The sequence below is a fragment of the Stegodyphus dumicola genome, chromosome 2 (assembly GCF_044657685.1).
Source record: "Stegodyphus dumicola isolate Sdum_Otavi_A_Nest chromosome 2, ASM4465768v1".
In the NCBI taxonomy this organism is placed as follows: Eukaryota; Metazoa; Arthropoda; class Arachnida; order Araneae; family Eresidae; genus Stegodyphus; species Stegodyphus dumicola.
Window position 1 is genome coordinate 168038517 of NC_140769.1, and position 15888 is coordinate 168054404.

Below are 15888 nucleotides of genomic sequence, written 5' to 3' on the forward strand. Positions count from 1 at the left end.
TTGAGAAACAATTTAGACGTTTAAAAAATGTACAACTAGCGGACTGTTATCAATTTAAACAATAAAGAAATATCAATACTAATAGGTGCAGATTACTATTATGATATTGTCACTGGTCGAATTATACGCCTAAGCAAAACCCTCGTTGCAGTTGAAACAATATTTGGGTGGTGTTTGCAAAGCCGAAACACGAACTTAAATGAAACATTTGCAATGAGCGTTATGGTAAACAAATCCAATATTTCCGATCAACTCAAGGAATTTTGGGATTTAGAGAATTTGGGTATCGAGGCAGAAGTAGCCGACAAAGATATAATGAGTGAATTTTAATCCAGAATTACATATCAAAATAAGCGATACACAGTGAAATTGCCCTGGAAAACAAATATGAAAACATGCAACAAATGAACAGATAGCAATGAAAGGATTTACCCTTCCTTATTCTGTGAATATAACACCGTTCTAAAGAACTATCTTTCGGAGAATATTATTGAACCTGTCCTAGTTGATGAAGTAAATTTACACCAAAATACATTTTATCTATTTCATCAAGCTGTAATACATACAGATAAGACTACAAGCAAATTACGCATTGTGTTTGATGCTTCGGCGCACGCAAAAAGTCAATTATCTTTGAACGATTGCTTATACACAGGACTTAATTTTATGCCTAACCTAGTTCTTCTTTTGATCAGATTTAGAACGAATCTGATAGCATTTGTTGCAGGTATAAAGATGGTCTTTCTCCAAATCGAAATAGATGAAAGTGAACGGAACTACACGAGATTTTTCTGGGAAGAAGATCCAGGAACTAATGATGAAAACAAGAAATTGGAAATTTTTCGGATGACAAAGGCGTTATTTGGGGTGAGATCTAGCCCATTGCTCCTTGCAGCCACAATCAAACATCACTTGAAAAGGTACGTAGATATAGTTCCTCTGACTTCTAAACATCTTAATGAATTATTGTATGTCAACAATTTTATTTAAGGGCAAGTCACTGTTTAACAGGCTCTAAAGACTTGTAAAGAGAGCGTAGACATTCTAAAAGAGACAAGCATGGACCTTCGAAAGTGGAAGAACCAATTCTTCTGAGCTAAGTAAAGAATTAAAGAATTTAAACTTCAATGTAGATCAGGGTGAAGAGTCTCTAGATACAAAGTTGATAGCTTCAAAAGTATTGGAAATTGGTTGGGATGAACAAACTGACACGTTTTAATTCAATACTAGAAATCTGGAAACATTTCTTTTAAAAAGAACTAACACAAAAAGACACTTACTACAAGCGGTAGGTCGACTTTTCGATCCAATAGGTTTTATAGGACCATATATTATTAGAGCTAAGTACTTGATGCAAGAAATTCGGTGTTTAGGATTAGACTGGGATAAAAAATTGCCCAAAAGTTAGAAATTGCTTGGAATAAATGGTGCGATGAGATCCAAGATGTAAAGGAAATAATTATTCCCTGATATTATTTTCAAAATTCTTTGCCCAGTCATGCAATCACAATTCAATTACACTGTTTTTTAGATGCATCTAAGAAAGCTTATGGTACTGTAGCGTACTTACGTAGAGAATAAAGGGTGGAAATATCATTTCTAGGTTTGTAGCATCAAAGGGCAGGGTAGCTCCATTAAAAACCCTTTCGATTCCTAGATTGGAACTCATGGGTGCACTTTTGTCTTCAAGATTGAGCAATAAAATTGTAACTACACTAAATTTTCCAGTTACTCGATATTTTTGGACAGATTCCTCAATAGCGTATTACTGGATCAAAGGTGATACAAATAGGCATAAGGTGTTCGTGAAGAATAGAATAAAAGAAATACAAAAATACAGCAACCCAAAGAAATGGAATCATTGTAGAGGAAAGAATAATTCCGCCGATTTGATTTCTAGGGGTTTATGCTTAAGCAAGCTCAAGAATAATCACCTCTGGTGGCATGGACCCTGTTGGTTGTCGATGAATAATACAGCATGGCCGTCCTCTTTAGCATCAATGGAGGAAACCGAAATAGATGTCGATAAGTTAGAGCTCAAGAAGACAGTTGTTGTAAATGCAACTGTTGAAAATAGCCAAACTGAAGGCGATTTGATCACAAGATACTCCTCATTCAGTAAATTAATTAGGATAACTGCTTTATGTTTGAGATTTATAAATAACTGTAAAGTGAACCCAGAGTTAAGAACAGACTTCATACGTGCTTCTGAATTAAGACATGTTACTGAAGTTTTAGTAAAACTCGTACAGTCAACTGAACTTCAAAGGGAAATAAAGTGCTTAAAAAAACGGACAATCTATTCCAAAAAAATAGTAAAATAGCATTTCTGAACGTATTTCTTGACAAAAATGAGGTACTGAGAGTAGGAGGAAGACTCTAAGTTTTCTGAATTTCAGAAACATCAGATACTCTTACCAAAGGCTCATCATTTCATGAATTTAGTTATTGAATATTATCATAGAAAATCCTTGCATTCTAGTGTACAGACTACATTATCTTTAATAAGACAGTCATATTGGATACCGTCTGGTCAAGACTGAGTTAGAAGAGTAATAAATAAGTGACTCATTTGCTTTAGAATGAAGAATCAAATGGTAAGCCAGATGATGGGTAATCCACCTAGGAATAAAATCGTACTTTCTAGACCTTTTGAGAAGGTCGGATTAGATTTCGCAGGACCTATAATCACGAAACCTAATTTGAAAAGGTCAAAGGTGACTTTAAAGTCTTATACTGCATTATTTATCTGTTTTTGCACTAAGGCAGTGCATTTAGAAGTCATTTCTGAGTTAACAACAGAAGCTTTTCTAGCCTGTTTACGACAATTTATTGCCAGAAGATCCAAACCAGCCCTTATCAGGAGCGATAACGCCACGAAGTTCAAAGGTGCGAGAAATATTCTTAACGCATGTAATGATATTTGCAAATCTAACCCAATTCAAGGATTTAGTGCAGAAGAAGGCATCCAATGGAAATTTGTCCCACCAGCTTCTCCTCACTTTGGCAGACTGTGGGAAGCAAACATAAAAATCAGTGAAACCGATTTTGTTAAGGGTAGCAAAATCAGCTATCATGAATTTTGAAGAGTTAACTACTTTAGTTATTTAGATAGAAGCAGTTCTGAATTCCTGCCCATTATCATTGCTTTCTTCCGATCCGAATGACTTTAACTCTGGGACATTTTTTGAAAGAAAATGCTATGTTATCCTTTCCTGAACCACATACTTCTTCGGATTCTCTTTCTTTTCATTCCAGGTGGGAACTAGTTCAGAGACTCCAAGCTAAATTTTGAAAGTGGTGGCATTCCGAGTATCTAAATCAACTACAGAATTGTGCCATATGGAGCAGTTCGCAGCCAAACATGCAGATTGGTCAACTACAACCCCAATCCTTTGCAATGGCCATTGGGTCGCATCCAACAAGTGTATCCTGGTACTGATAGTCTGGTCAGAGTAGCTGAAGTTAAGACCTCTACAGGTGTTCTTCGACGAGCCATTAACAAATTTATTCCATTACCATTTAAAGACTGAATGAGAACTTGAAAACTTTTATTTTATATTTTAATAATTTACCAATTTAATATTTAGTTTAGTGTGATTTTATTGACTTTAAATTTATCTCAATATCTGAAAATTGAAATGTAAACTCCATGGGAGTTTAAACGGGGAGAATGGTAAGACCGCGTAATGCTAGAGGGCACCGAGAGCGCCACTGAGTGTGTTCTGAGAGTTTGTGGAAGGTGTGACGCAGTGATGATGTCAGATTCTGAGATTGTGATATTATTATACTCCATTAAATCAATTTATATTTTATTGATTAGTGATTATTGATTTATTCATATTTGATGTGATATTATATTTTGCTGAATCACCATATATTTGAAACTTGGATTACCACTGAATTTTCAAACCACTGATGCGCAGAGCGAAATTATTAATCTCAGCTTTATGCTTACATGATGATTATTCCATGATGAGGTATTTTATTTAGTGCCTAAGTGAAATTAAGAATCGGAATTTTTAAGCAAAAATCTCCACATGTTTTATTATGGAAGGAAAAATCAAATGTGCATGCGTAAAGCATTAATAAAAAAAAAATGTTTGTGGCTTTGAAGTCCGAATTTTAGATCACTGCGGATAATGGATGTCCGGATTTCAGACTTTGTACTGTATTATGCTTTTCTGCTAACTAAATTTAATTGTATTAATTATCAAATTTAACATTTTAACAAATGTTTAGTAAATTTAACTTTTTCTTCTTCAGTGGCCAGACAGACCAAGATGGACCCTTACTTTCCTCAGAATCGAATTCCGAGCTCTTCTATCCCTAGCTAAGGACATCCAATTGGTTATTTTTAAAATTCTTAAGTCTGTTTCCAAACAGTCGAGCCACCTAAGTTAGGTCTCTCTCTTTTTTGGGTGCTGAATGATCTGGCCGAGATCTTTTTAGTTATATGATTTTCATCCATTCTGCACAGGTGTCCTGCCCATTTAATTCTCTGAATCCTTATATATTTTACTACATCTATTTCTTTAAAAGATTTATAGAGTTCAGAGTTAGTTCTTCTCCTCCAGATGTTGTTAAATTTTATGCCAGCAAAATACTTCTCAAAATTTTTCTTTCAAGAAAGAAATGATACTTTTAGCTTTTTCTGTCATTGCCCAGGTCTCAGCAGAGAATGTAAGAATGAGTCTGATTAAGCTTTTGTAAATTAAAATCTTTGTTTTTTTGCTAGTGAAGTTAGACTTCAAGTATTTTTTGAGACCGAAAAAACATCGGTTAGCATCTGTGACTCTACTACGTATCTCAGATATTAAATCATTGAGAGTACTAACTTCTGATCCTAAATATTTAAATTTGCTAACAGTTTCAAATTTGTAATTCCCAATTTCAAAACAGGGGCTGTTGTTATTACCACATGGCATGTATTTAGTTTTATTTTGGTTGATTGCTAGATGCATTTTCCTGGCTGCAGCCTCCAGAGATGTAAAAGCCTCTCTAAGTGACTCGGGAGTGCGTGCGACTATGTCAATATCATCAGCAAACGCAAAAATCTGAACAGACTTGTTAAAGATAGTTCCATGAGTATTAATGTTGGAGTCTTTTACAATATTTTGGAGGGCAAGGTTAAAAAGCAAGCAGGCCAGTGCAGCACCCTGTCTGAAACAACAATAGGCTCAGAAAGATTATTCTGGATTTTAACCATAAATTTTGTCTCAGTAAGAGTAATGGTGACCAAATTTATAAGGTTTTTAGGTATTGCAAATTCTCTCATACTTTCAATTAAATATTTTGTGTTTACTGAATCGTAGGCAGTCTTAAAATCAACAAAAAGGTGGTGCTTTGCAGTGCCATATTCATTAGTTTTTTCCGAAATTTGCCTAATGTTAAAGATTTGTTCTGTTGTAGGTCTCTCTTTGTGGAAACCACATCGGTAATCACCTAAAATATTTTCTGTAAGTTACTGAGGCCCACCAGCGACCGAGCGGTAAAGTCGCTGAACACTGGTAGTTCGGTCAGAGATTCGAATACCGCGAACGGGTTGGCTGCATGGGTGTTTTCGTGGTTTTCGCCATGCGTAATAAGTATACGAGCCAGTTTTCCTTAGAAAGTCCTCCACGAAGGCCTCCCTCCCCTTAGGCAGATAGCCCTAGTGTGCTTTGCAATAATTAAATACACACCACCACTGTATAAGTTACTGCCTACTAAAAAGTATATTAGAAAATAGTTTGTAAAAAAACACAAAGGAGACTGATTCCCCTGTAGTTGGTACATTTCAAAATGCCTCCTTTTTTGCGTATAGGACAGATGATGTTCAGTTTCCAATCTTTGGGTAAAACTTCTTGGTTCCAAACTGATTCAATGAGTTCACGTATTTCTTCAACGTTTTGACCTGCAGCACTTTTAATGAGTTCTGAAGTAATCGAGTCAGGTCCAGAGGCCTTGTTATTTTTTAGCTTTTTAATTCCTCCTCTAACTTCTGACAAAGATGGGTGTCGGGACACTATCGGTGTTTACAGAGGATATCTTAAGAATGCCTAGAATCGATGAGTACATGATCAATTTGATTCCAGGTTTCTCCATCAGGTGAGTGCCAAGTAATCTTATGTACTCTTGTGGCTTAACACAATGCTTGAAAGTATCATGTTGTGTTCAGCAGTAAAAAGTACTAGTCATTGTCCATTGTCATTAGTACTGTCATATAAGCCATGCTTTCCAATTGTTGGTCTAAATTAACCCTCTTTACCCAATTTAGCATTCATATCTCCAATAACAATTTTAATGTCATGCTTGAGACAAGATCCGTATAACATAGAAAGTTCTTCATAAAAAATTTCCTTCTCTTCACCTCCTTCTTATCAATGGTCATGCACGTCCTCCGCACATACAGAGGACATGCATGACCATTGATAATACTATAATTTTAAAACTTTCCCTTTAGCCGAATTTTGCAAAGTCGGGGAACATTCTATGATAAATACTATGCATAACAAAATATATGCTTTTCCTTCATTTGCAACTTTTCACTCTGCACCCTCAAATACTTTCATTATTATATTTCTATTTTTTAAAGGCCAAGTTGGTATCAGGATTATTGTTAAGTTCAGGTTTACTTCTCAAACACACTTTATTGCTGCCATGTTTCTGTAAATGCTTTTAATATGGCATCAAAAGTATTTTCTTGCCCAAAGTCTTAATAAATAAAATAGGTTAATAAAAAAAATAGGTTAACATATGGTTTGTTTGCCTGCTGAACTCCATAAATTAAGATTTATGATGATGGCGAACCATGCCTCATTGATTTTCATTCTGGCATTTTGCAGAGCATGACCGTCTCTACATTTTGTGTACGAGAGGTTGTTATCGGATAGTCAAAATAAAATTGATAGTTAATAAATATCTGATAATAAAATATAGCTAACCTGCTTTTACAAGTTCTGTTTTATCTGCTTATCAATACAATAAATAGTTGATCTCTCTTATATGTGAATGATGTTTTTTGCCATAAGTATGGTTGCTTCTCCATTTGGAACCTGGATGAGACAGAATTCATCATTATCTCCACATAACCCACCAAACATCCAATATTGTAGAAAAAAGCTGTCAGGTTTCTTTTCTTTTCTTTTTTTTTTCCATATGGACAGATTTTCATTTGTGTCCACAATTTTTTCAGAGCGACTAATTAGTTTACTTGGATGTCAGATTATAATAGAGAATACATATCTTTCATAAAACTTTTCTAGCCAATAGATGTATTTTTCATAACACCCGAGTTGCGTCTAACACTATTTTCTCAGTCCAACAGTAAACAAAGTACTGCATTATTACACACAGTATTCTGAAACCATGGATGAATATACAAAATGCATGCTTTTCCTTCACTTGCAACTTTTCACATTGCATCCCCAAATTGTAGTTTTATTTAACAACCCTCTCTGTATTTTTGAATGCATGATAAAATGAGTCTTTCTTGTAAAAGTATCTTCATCACTTCTTAGTAAATCAAATTTTTTTCTTGAAAAGAAAATACTCAGAGCTCATCATAGTCAGAAAATTATGACTGATCTGTTAACATTTATACATACATTTAAAAAAAAAAAAATAGGTTAACATATGGTTTGTTCGGAGCTCTTCTCTTCACAAGAAAGCTATAAATGATTTTGGACTGTTAACCATTTGAAGAAGGATTGCATTGATGATTTAGAAATAATTTTGGAACCACTTACAAAATGGGAGCCATAATAATAAATACCAAAATTTTTGTAGACTTTTAAAATTGGAAAAATGATGAAGTCATTAAAATTAGCAACACAGAACAAAGAATTCATAGTACTTATTCCTGGTATAATAAAAAAAGAGGAATTCAAACAGCAATCAAAATGCCTACCAAGAACATTTCAAACAGAAATTTGACGACAAATAATGAAACTGGCAGATTTTTTGGCAACTTTATAGAAGAAGGCAATATTCATGAAAAATATATTTTCTTAATTTTTTTCCCACCTTAAGTTGAAATTAGGACTATTTTCAGAATAATTACAAAAATTTCATTAAAATACGATATGTCATAGTTCGAAGTTGACACTATATTAAATAGTCAAATTAAAAATACTTTTCACCAATGCTTCCATAACTTTTTAATCTTGCAACCTGTACGTATATAGTTGCCTTAAAAGAGCAAAAAACTGGTGATTTCTAGAGCAGAATAACAATAAAATAAATACATGCATTTTTACTATTAATAAAGTTACATATTAAGCCATGCACCTCCGCACAATTTGACGATTTTTTATAAATGAAAAGGTAAAAATTACTAATGCAATGTATGTTGATGACTTTAAAAAAAAAAAAAAAAAAAAAAAAGATTCCCAAACTATCGATATTTATTATAAATCGACAATCATTATCAGCATATAAAAGAAAAACGCAATTAGCAATTTCAAATACAAATTTTAACTATGAAATAACTATTGTATAATACATTAAAAAAATAATACACTTCTATACATTTTTATGCATTGTTCCTATCCCCATGTACACACTGATAGGTTTTGCCTAAAAAATATGCAAATTTTACAAGTGTATATCTTAAAATTGAGTACAAGGCAAAAAAAATATCATATTATATCTTTAAAAACCTTTCAAACTTTGGAATGATATATATATATATATCATTCTTGTGTAATGATATATATATGAAATATATATATATATATCATTACACAAGAAAGCACTTGCACTTTTTGTGATGCACCAAAAACTATCTTTCCGATTGATTGTTCAGTTACAAACCATACACTATAAAATATTGTTCTATATAATAAGTATTCATAACTAACCTGATTTGTTATTTTCAAGTATTCATAACTAACCTGATTCGTTATTTTCAACTTCTTTCATTCTACGAGTGAGGTAAAAATTATTCATCAAGTATTGCCGCCGCTTTTTCTTCCAACGTCTAGCAGGATAAGAATATAGTTGACCCTCTGTCTTTCCTGGCATACGTTGCCATTTATGCATCCACAGTGCACAATCACTTTGTGCAACTCCTGTCTGTTGGTCTAAAAAAGGCAACCGCATTTTTCGTTCTAGGCAAAGGCGAGTGTTATAGCTAGCAGCATGTTCCATGGCATCTTTATAAAAAGAATCACTTAAAATGCTGAAAATACATACAGAAGATTATAATAAATGTAAAAAATATTAATTAATACAAATAATTTGAAATAAAAACAAACTACAGGAAAACACTAAGCAAAAGGTATAAAAGTAAAATAGCTTTTTAAGTTTATCGTGAACTTAAAAAAAAATCTGAAGTTTAGTGTCTAAAGGTCTATTAAACAAAATATATGTAAGTCTCTAGTAATCAGACTGGATCGAATGTAAAGTAATAAGCAAAGGAGCATTATTCCACACAACCTTTATTGACGAACTGATACATATACATAATTATGACTTGTGCATTAAAACAGAAGGTATCCTTAATTGTATCCCATTGAAGTCCAAGAATCTTTGAGGGGGAATCACAGTCAGGCAATTTAAAGCTAACGAAGTTGTCACTTGATTTATACTGGTTTTTTACAGTATCTGAATTAGAATTCCATTTGCTCAAAGTCATTAATACCTTTTTCATTATATCATTGCCTTCATGATATGTAGGTTGGGGCAAAAGTCATGGCAACTATTTTTTTTCTTGAAGATACCAGTCCGGTTGGAAAATCTGACATATACAGACGAAAGGACAAGGTCTTAACTACATGTGTGGACAATGAATAGCACTGAAATATCGTAACACACGAATTTATTACGGTAGTATACAGGGCAACATGGCCTTCCCCGTGCAAAAGAATGATAACACAATACACATAAAGTTGACATGAGAAACCTGGGCCTAAAGACACTCAGTGTAATCCCCTGCTACTGTCACCACATGCTGGCAACGGTGTGGAAGGCGCTGAATACCATCAGCCTCAGCATTTGCTGCACCATGTGTGAATCGGGTCATCTGTTGGCGCACAGCATTAGCAATGTCCTCTCGTGTTGCAAACCGCCTACCATGTATTGGTTCCTTAATCTTGGGAATGAGATCAAAGTCACCGGGCAAAAGGTCAGGAGAGTATGGTTGGGTGCTCCATCACCAACGGAGTAGCTGCCGTACACACGCTACTTTAAGTGGTCTTGCATTGTCGTGCAGAATTATTGCACTGTCCACAAGATCCGGACATTTATCCCGAACGCCACGTCGTACCTGTCGCACCACCAGGAAGTCCCTGTACTAATGTGCGGTCACTGTTCTGCCATGAAGAACAAAGTGGCAAACAATGACACCCCTGAGGTCATACGTAACGATCACCATCAATTTGACTGGGGAAGGATTCTGACGGACCTTCTGCTGCCTTGATGATCCAGGATGTCGCCACTCCGCAGACTGACGCTTCAGTTCTGGTTCGTATGCTCTGGCCCAAAATTTACTGATGGTCATTTTTCATGACAAGAATTGATCGCCATCCTGTTGCCAGCGTGCAAAGTGGTCAGAGTATATTGCATAGCGCACCCACCTTTGAACTTCAGTCAGTGCATGCGGTACCCACCGCGAAGTGATTTTGCGTAGCTGTAGCTCATTACACAACATCCTGTAGATGGCGGGTTCCTCGAATGAAAATGCAGGAAAATTTTGTGAATCTCCACATACTCTTTTTACAAAACTACGTATAACACGTAGGGTTGCCGTAAGTAGGGTCGCCAAATTTGGCAATTTATGCGAATTTTGGCCTGGTTGCGTTAATACATAAGTACCGGTCTTCTTTATCACAAAATATACATTTGTATCCAATTGTTGATAAAGCTGAAGTATACTTTTCGAAAACTTTCGGTTTATAATTCGGACAAGCTTTCGTGTATTGTTCATTTCGACGAATGTATGGTTTCTGATTCGTTTTCGCAGAGTTCATTAAACTTGCAGCTTCTCGACAGTTAACTTTCTTTTTTAAGAATTCTATAAGTTCCTTTATATCAAATCTTGCTTCCAATTTTCGACTTCGATTAAATTCCAAATTTAATTCCTCCGGAAATTTCTGCAAAATTATAGGACAGAGAATATTTCTATAACTTCCAGAAGTAACGCTTAACGATTCTAAACTTCGAATGTTGACTTTGCATTCATCATACAGTTTACGCAGTGCTTTAACATTTGAAATGTTCCCTACTGGTTTAAAAGATAATAATTTATCATATGCGAAGTGACGATAACATCTTGTCTTCCAAAACATTCTTTCAATATTTCTATTGCAGAATCATTATTCTGGTCACTTACAGCAAAACCAGTTACTGGCAAGTAAGGATTTTAGGTATGCAAATTTTTCAGTTTTTCTCAATCCACTACGATTGTGAATTGTATTTTTGAACTGGTTCCAAAAGTCCAACCATTTACACAAATCTCCGTAATAGGTTCCGATTTGCAGACATGGTAACTTCACTATTTTCGTTTCATCTGGAAGTGCAACATTAGCCATTTTATTCTAATTAACTGTTCTAGAAGATTCCGAATTCTTTTTCAAAAATCATTTCATTCTTCCTCACCATATAACAGTTTTATCCTGGTATTTTAGACTTAGCATAACTTCATTCGCAATCTCTTCCGAAGTTACTTTCGTTTCGATTTCGGAATCTAAACTTTTCGGTTCGTTGATTTTCTCAATCAGCTGTCATACAAATCCTCAATTATTTCAATTTTTTCATTTAGCGGAATATTATTTGCTAAATTCGTTTAGACTTTGGTTATCAGTTTCGTAGTTAACTGCCTTACAGCAAAACCATTTCTTTTTCAAATTTTCAAGAACGCCCTCCATTTTTGAACTATTTAGTCTGCCGATTTTCTGGTTCGTAATAACCCCGGTTTGCAGGCATTATAAACAAAATATACGTAAGTCTCTAGTAATCAGACTGGATCGAATGTAAAGTAATAAACAGAGGAACGTTATTTCGCACAACGTTTATTAATGAACACCAAAGACAAACTGATACATATACATAATTATGACATCACAGTTTCTTTTTATAAACACTACCGCCATCTATTGGCAATCTATGGATACATAAGCATAAACTTAACACCTATCTGGCCAACTCAAATGGATCCATTCAACAGCACATGAGCATTTAAAAGCTACAGGAAAAATTCTAAATTAGATTAGGAGCTATGCATAAAATATCACACATGTATTTCCTCTTCTTGCAGGATTGCCACGCTACCTGGAAAACAGAGAAAAGTCAGGGAATTAAAATAATTTAGTTAAAATCTGTAAAAAGTCAGGGAACTTCATACGGCAATCCCCCAAAAAAGTGATTTTCGCACTAACATTGGATAGATATAACTGACCTCCCACTGCCATTTTGTAAACAATAACTTCCATTCCAGAATCTATCTTTAATATTTTTTTAAACAATACAGCAATCATTCATGACACAATTTTATCACAATGAATGGTGGAAAAAAATTCTAATGTACACATTGTATTGAAAAATCAATGAATTTCATTTCTGATTTTGTTTATGACTTAAAACAGATAGAATGTATTGTCTTTAATTTCTTTTGTAAATGTATGCTTTTATGCATGTAAAATTAATTTTTAAGTTTTACTTTTAACTAATTATATTTGCACTGGCATTTTATTTTAAATGCATTTCAGTGTCAGTGACTGCAAATATTTCAGATGCATCAACAATCATTCTGTATTATATAACCTTTTCATGTAATTATAAAGGGAATTGGTTAATCTTCGGATTATGGTAACTTGTCGATTTTTTGGTGACAAACCCTGCTACAGCAACCTGCTAGTTTTTTTTTTTTTTTTGACGCCATTTTGTTTTTATGAAATAACAGCATTTTTTTTTTTTTTTACTCAACATTTTTTTCCAACAATCTGCTGGCCGGATTAGCGTAAGCTAGAACATTTATGGAACAAAAGTACTTAATCATGACGAAGATTAGGTGCGAAATTGGGAGAAAGTGCAGAATCGCCCACTGCTTGCCGCGTTTTTAAGAATTGCACATACACGGTATCCATGTACACGTCGACCTATTTTGATTTAAAAAAACATCCCAGAACTGCACAAAAATGGCATTGTGCACACTCTTGACTTTATCCATGTACACTGCTAAAGTCCTAGCTAGTAACCTTTATCGCCTTACCAAAATGTCGCCAAACTACCTGTCACCATATTCCAAAGATTAGCCAGAGAATTTTTTTGGACTTTACTAATTTTGTGATATAGCTGATGATTGCTAAAGAGAATTGTGGTTTAGTATGTAAATAATGCATAGCAAATTTTCTTAGTTTGATGAAAACGTAATTTGAAAGTTATTAAGGAAACAACTCTTATTATAGTTGTAATAGTAATGCTTTAATTATACGTCATATATAATTGCAAATTTTTGTGTTACCATTACTGGTACCATAATTAATTTACCCTCAGCACAACCAACGCACACTACACGGACAGACTGGAATGTTTTTAAAACACACCTGGAAAAGTGAGAGAATGTCATTCTCCTGTTTGAGTGGCAACCCTGTATCTTAGTTTTCTAGGTTTGAAAATTAATTTCTCAATCAATTACATAACTAAAACTAGAATCAACAAAAATAATAAAGTATAATGGTTGATGAAAACTAGACATTCTTTGCAATAATGAAAGAAGGTATTCTAATGCTGTGTGTTTGACCACATACAAAGGATTTATTTATTATAAATCCTTTCTCAAAATTCAAACCATGACTAAGAAGCTTTATTATGAATAATTGGCATGACTAAAGTGAAGTATTGGCGGAAAAAAATTATGCATTAGCTAACATAAATTGAGTTTTTTTTTTTTTTTTTTTTTTTTTTTTTTATCATGGCAATGCACAACCTCATAAACACAATTTCATTGAAGAATTATGATTTATCTCCCATATTCTTCTGATCAGGTATAAGCTTACCATCATTACAGAAGCATTCACAAATTACACCTGAGATAAACTTGATGCAGTGTTTCAAATTAATTGTAAAAAGTTTGTATTCCAAGAGAGCTAGATATTTAAAACTAAGACGGAACAAATTTATGAACGATATAGATATATATTGAAGTTCTTTTTAACATTATGTTAGAATGCTCTGAAAATATACATAATTTATAGGGATAACCTAACACATATACAATTCTCTCTCTCTCGCCTAATGATTATACTATACGCGTCTAAAAAATACTTTTCAGTTATGCCAAGCTCATGATAAAGGAAGTATTAAAACTCATGAATAAAAACACACAGTGTAATAATACATGTTTTATATTTATCATAAAATTTTAATCAAATATTTTTTTGTAAAAAGTAGTAATATCTTTATACAATGAAGTGCCATTGAATTAGGGATACCTAGTAACGATATGGCCTTGATAATGGCTGACACACGATGAAGCATAAATTCAACGAGTTTCTGGAAACGTTACACAGAAATGGCTTGCCAAATATTAGATAAAACTGTACATAATTCAGTAAGGTTCATTGGTGCTGTGTGATGGCATTTCACCCCTTGTTCCAAAATCTTGTTCAAAAAACATCCCAAAGATGCTCAATAGGATAAGTCTGGGCTTCTAGGTGGCCAATTTATGACAGAAAAGTCAGAGGTATGCTCATCCAACCAGCAAGTAGCCAACCGGGACTTGGTACAATTGTCTTGCTGGAAAACTCCATTACCGTGCAGATAACAGAACAACATAAACGGATGGAGGTGATCACAGAGCAACTCTACGTACCAAACTGCATTGAGGGAGGTTGGTAAACGCACCAAACATCCCAAATAGTGCCACGAAAAAACACCCCAGACCATAATTGAGCCACCACACCCTTGTACAGTTCCAACCTGGCATGCAGGATTCATAGCTTCATGAGCCTGACGCCATTATTCTCAGCCTCCCATCAGCGTTAAGTAGTTGGAATCGAAACTCATGACTCCATGCTCATACACATTTCCAATCCTTTACACTCTGTGCTCTCTTGCCCAGGCAAGACGTGCAGCCCGATGGGGAGAATTGAGCAATAGTACTCTCAAAGGTCGACGGCTCCTGAAACCCATACGGTGAAGTGAGTGTTGCACAGTCCATTTACTGACTGTATGACTGGCCCCGTCATTCAACTGGGTGGTAATTTGAGCTAATGCTTGGCTTTCCTGGCTGCATACATATGCCTGAGCCATCTCTCACCACGCATTGTCAAGGCTAATTGTCCTTTGCAGTTTACTCAATCGCTAGTTTTTTGTTCACCATCCATGAATTCTTGGTATACTCTTGACACTGTCGACCTCGAAAATCCTAGATGTCTGACGATTTCGGAAGTTGAATGGCCCATGCATCGCGCACCTACGATTTGTCCATGATTGAAGGCATCTAAATCAGGCAGTTTACCGATACTGGCAATTCCGAAAACTAATTCAGAATAACCACAGTACACGCTATATACGCAGTTACCATTTGAGCATAAATGATGTGCAGAGCTACACAATTTGCACAGCCCTTGATATCCCTAATTTAGTGGCACTTCAGTGTATATCTATCTAAAGTCATTTCTATAACACATTTTTACTAGTATAAAAAGATAATTATTTGAAATTTTAAATAAAGTATTAATAGTGCTAGAGGCAATCATGTAAACAACTTTAAAAAAAATCTAAAAATATTTATGAACATTGAATTCTTAATTATCTACGCTTACTCATGCACAAATGTGCATCAATAATCTGAAAGTGGACATATAAAATTTCGGTACTATTCAGTTCTGAGTGCCGTAAAAAAATCGCCAAACTATTGTTGATGCCAGTGCTGCCAAAAATAATTGCAGCAACATTAATGCA

General features: G+C 34.5%; 1 protein-coding gene across 2 annotated transcripts in view; it reads right to left on the reverse strand.

The window, feature by feature from the left end:
• Nucleotides 1–15888, reverse strand: part of d4 (double PHD fingers d4) — a 96294-nt gene that overhangs the window by 78026 nt on the left and 2380 nt on the right. For both annotated transcript variants that reach the window (XM_035365532.2, XM_035365533.2), the window contains exon 2: nucleotides 8877–9163. In XM_035365532.2, coding sequence (XP_035221423.1) covers nucleotides 8877–9163 — 287 coding nt within the window. The remainder of the gene's footprint in view (nucleotides 1–8876; nucleotides 9164–15888) is intronic.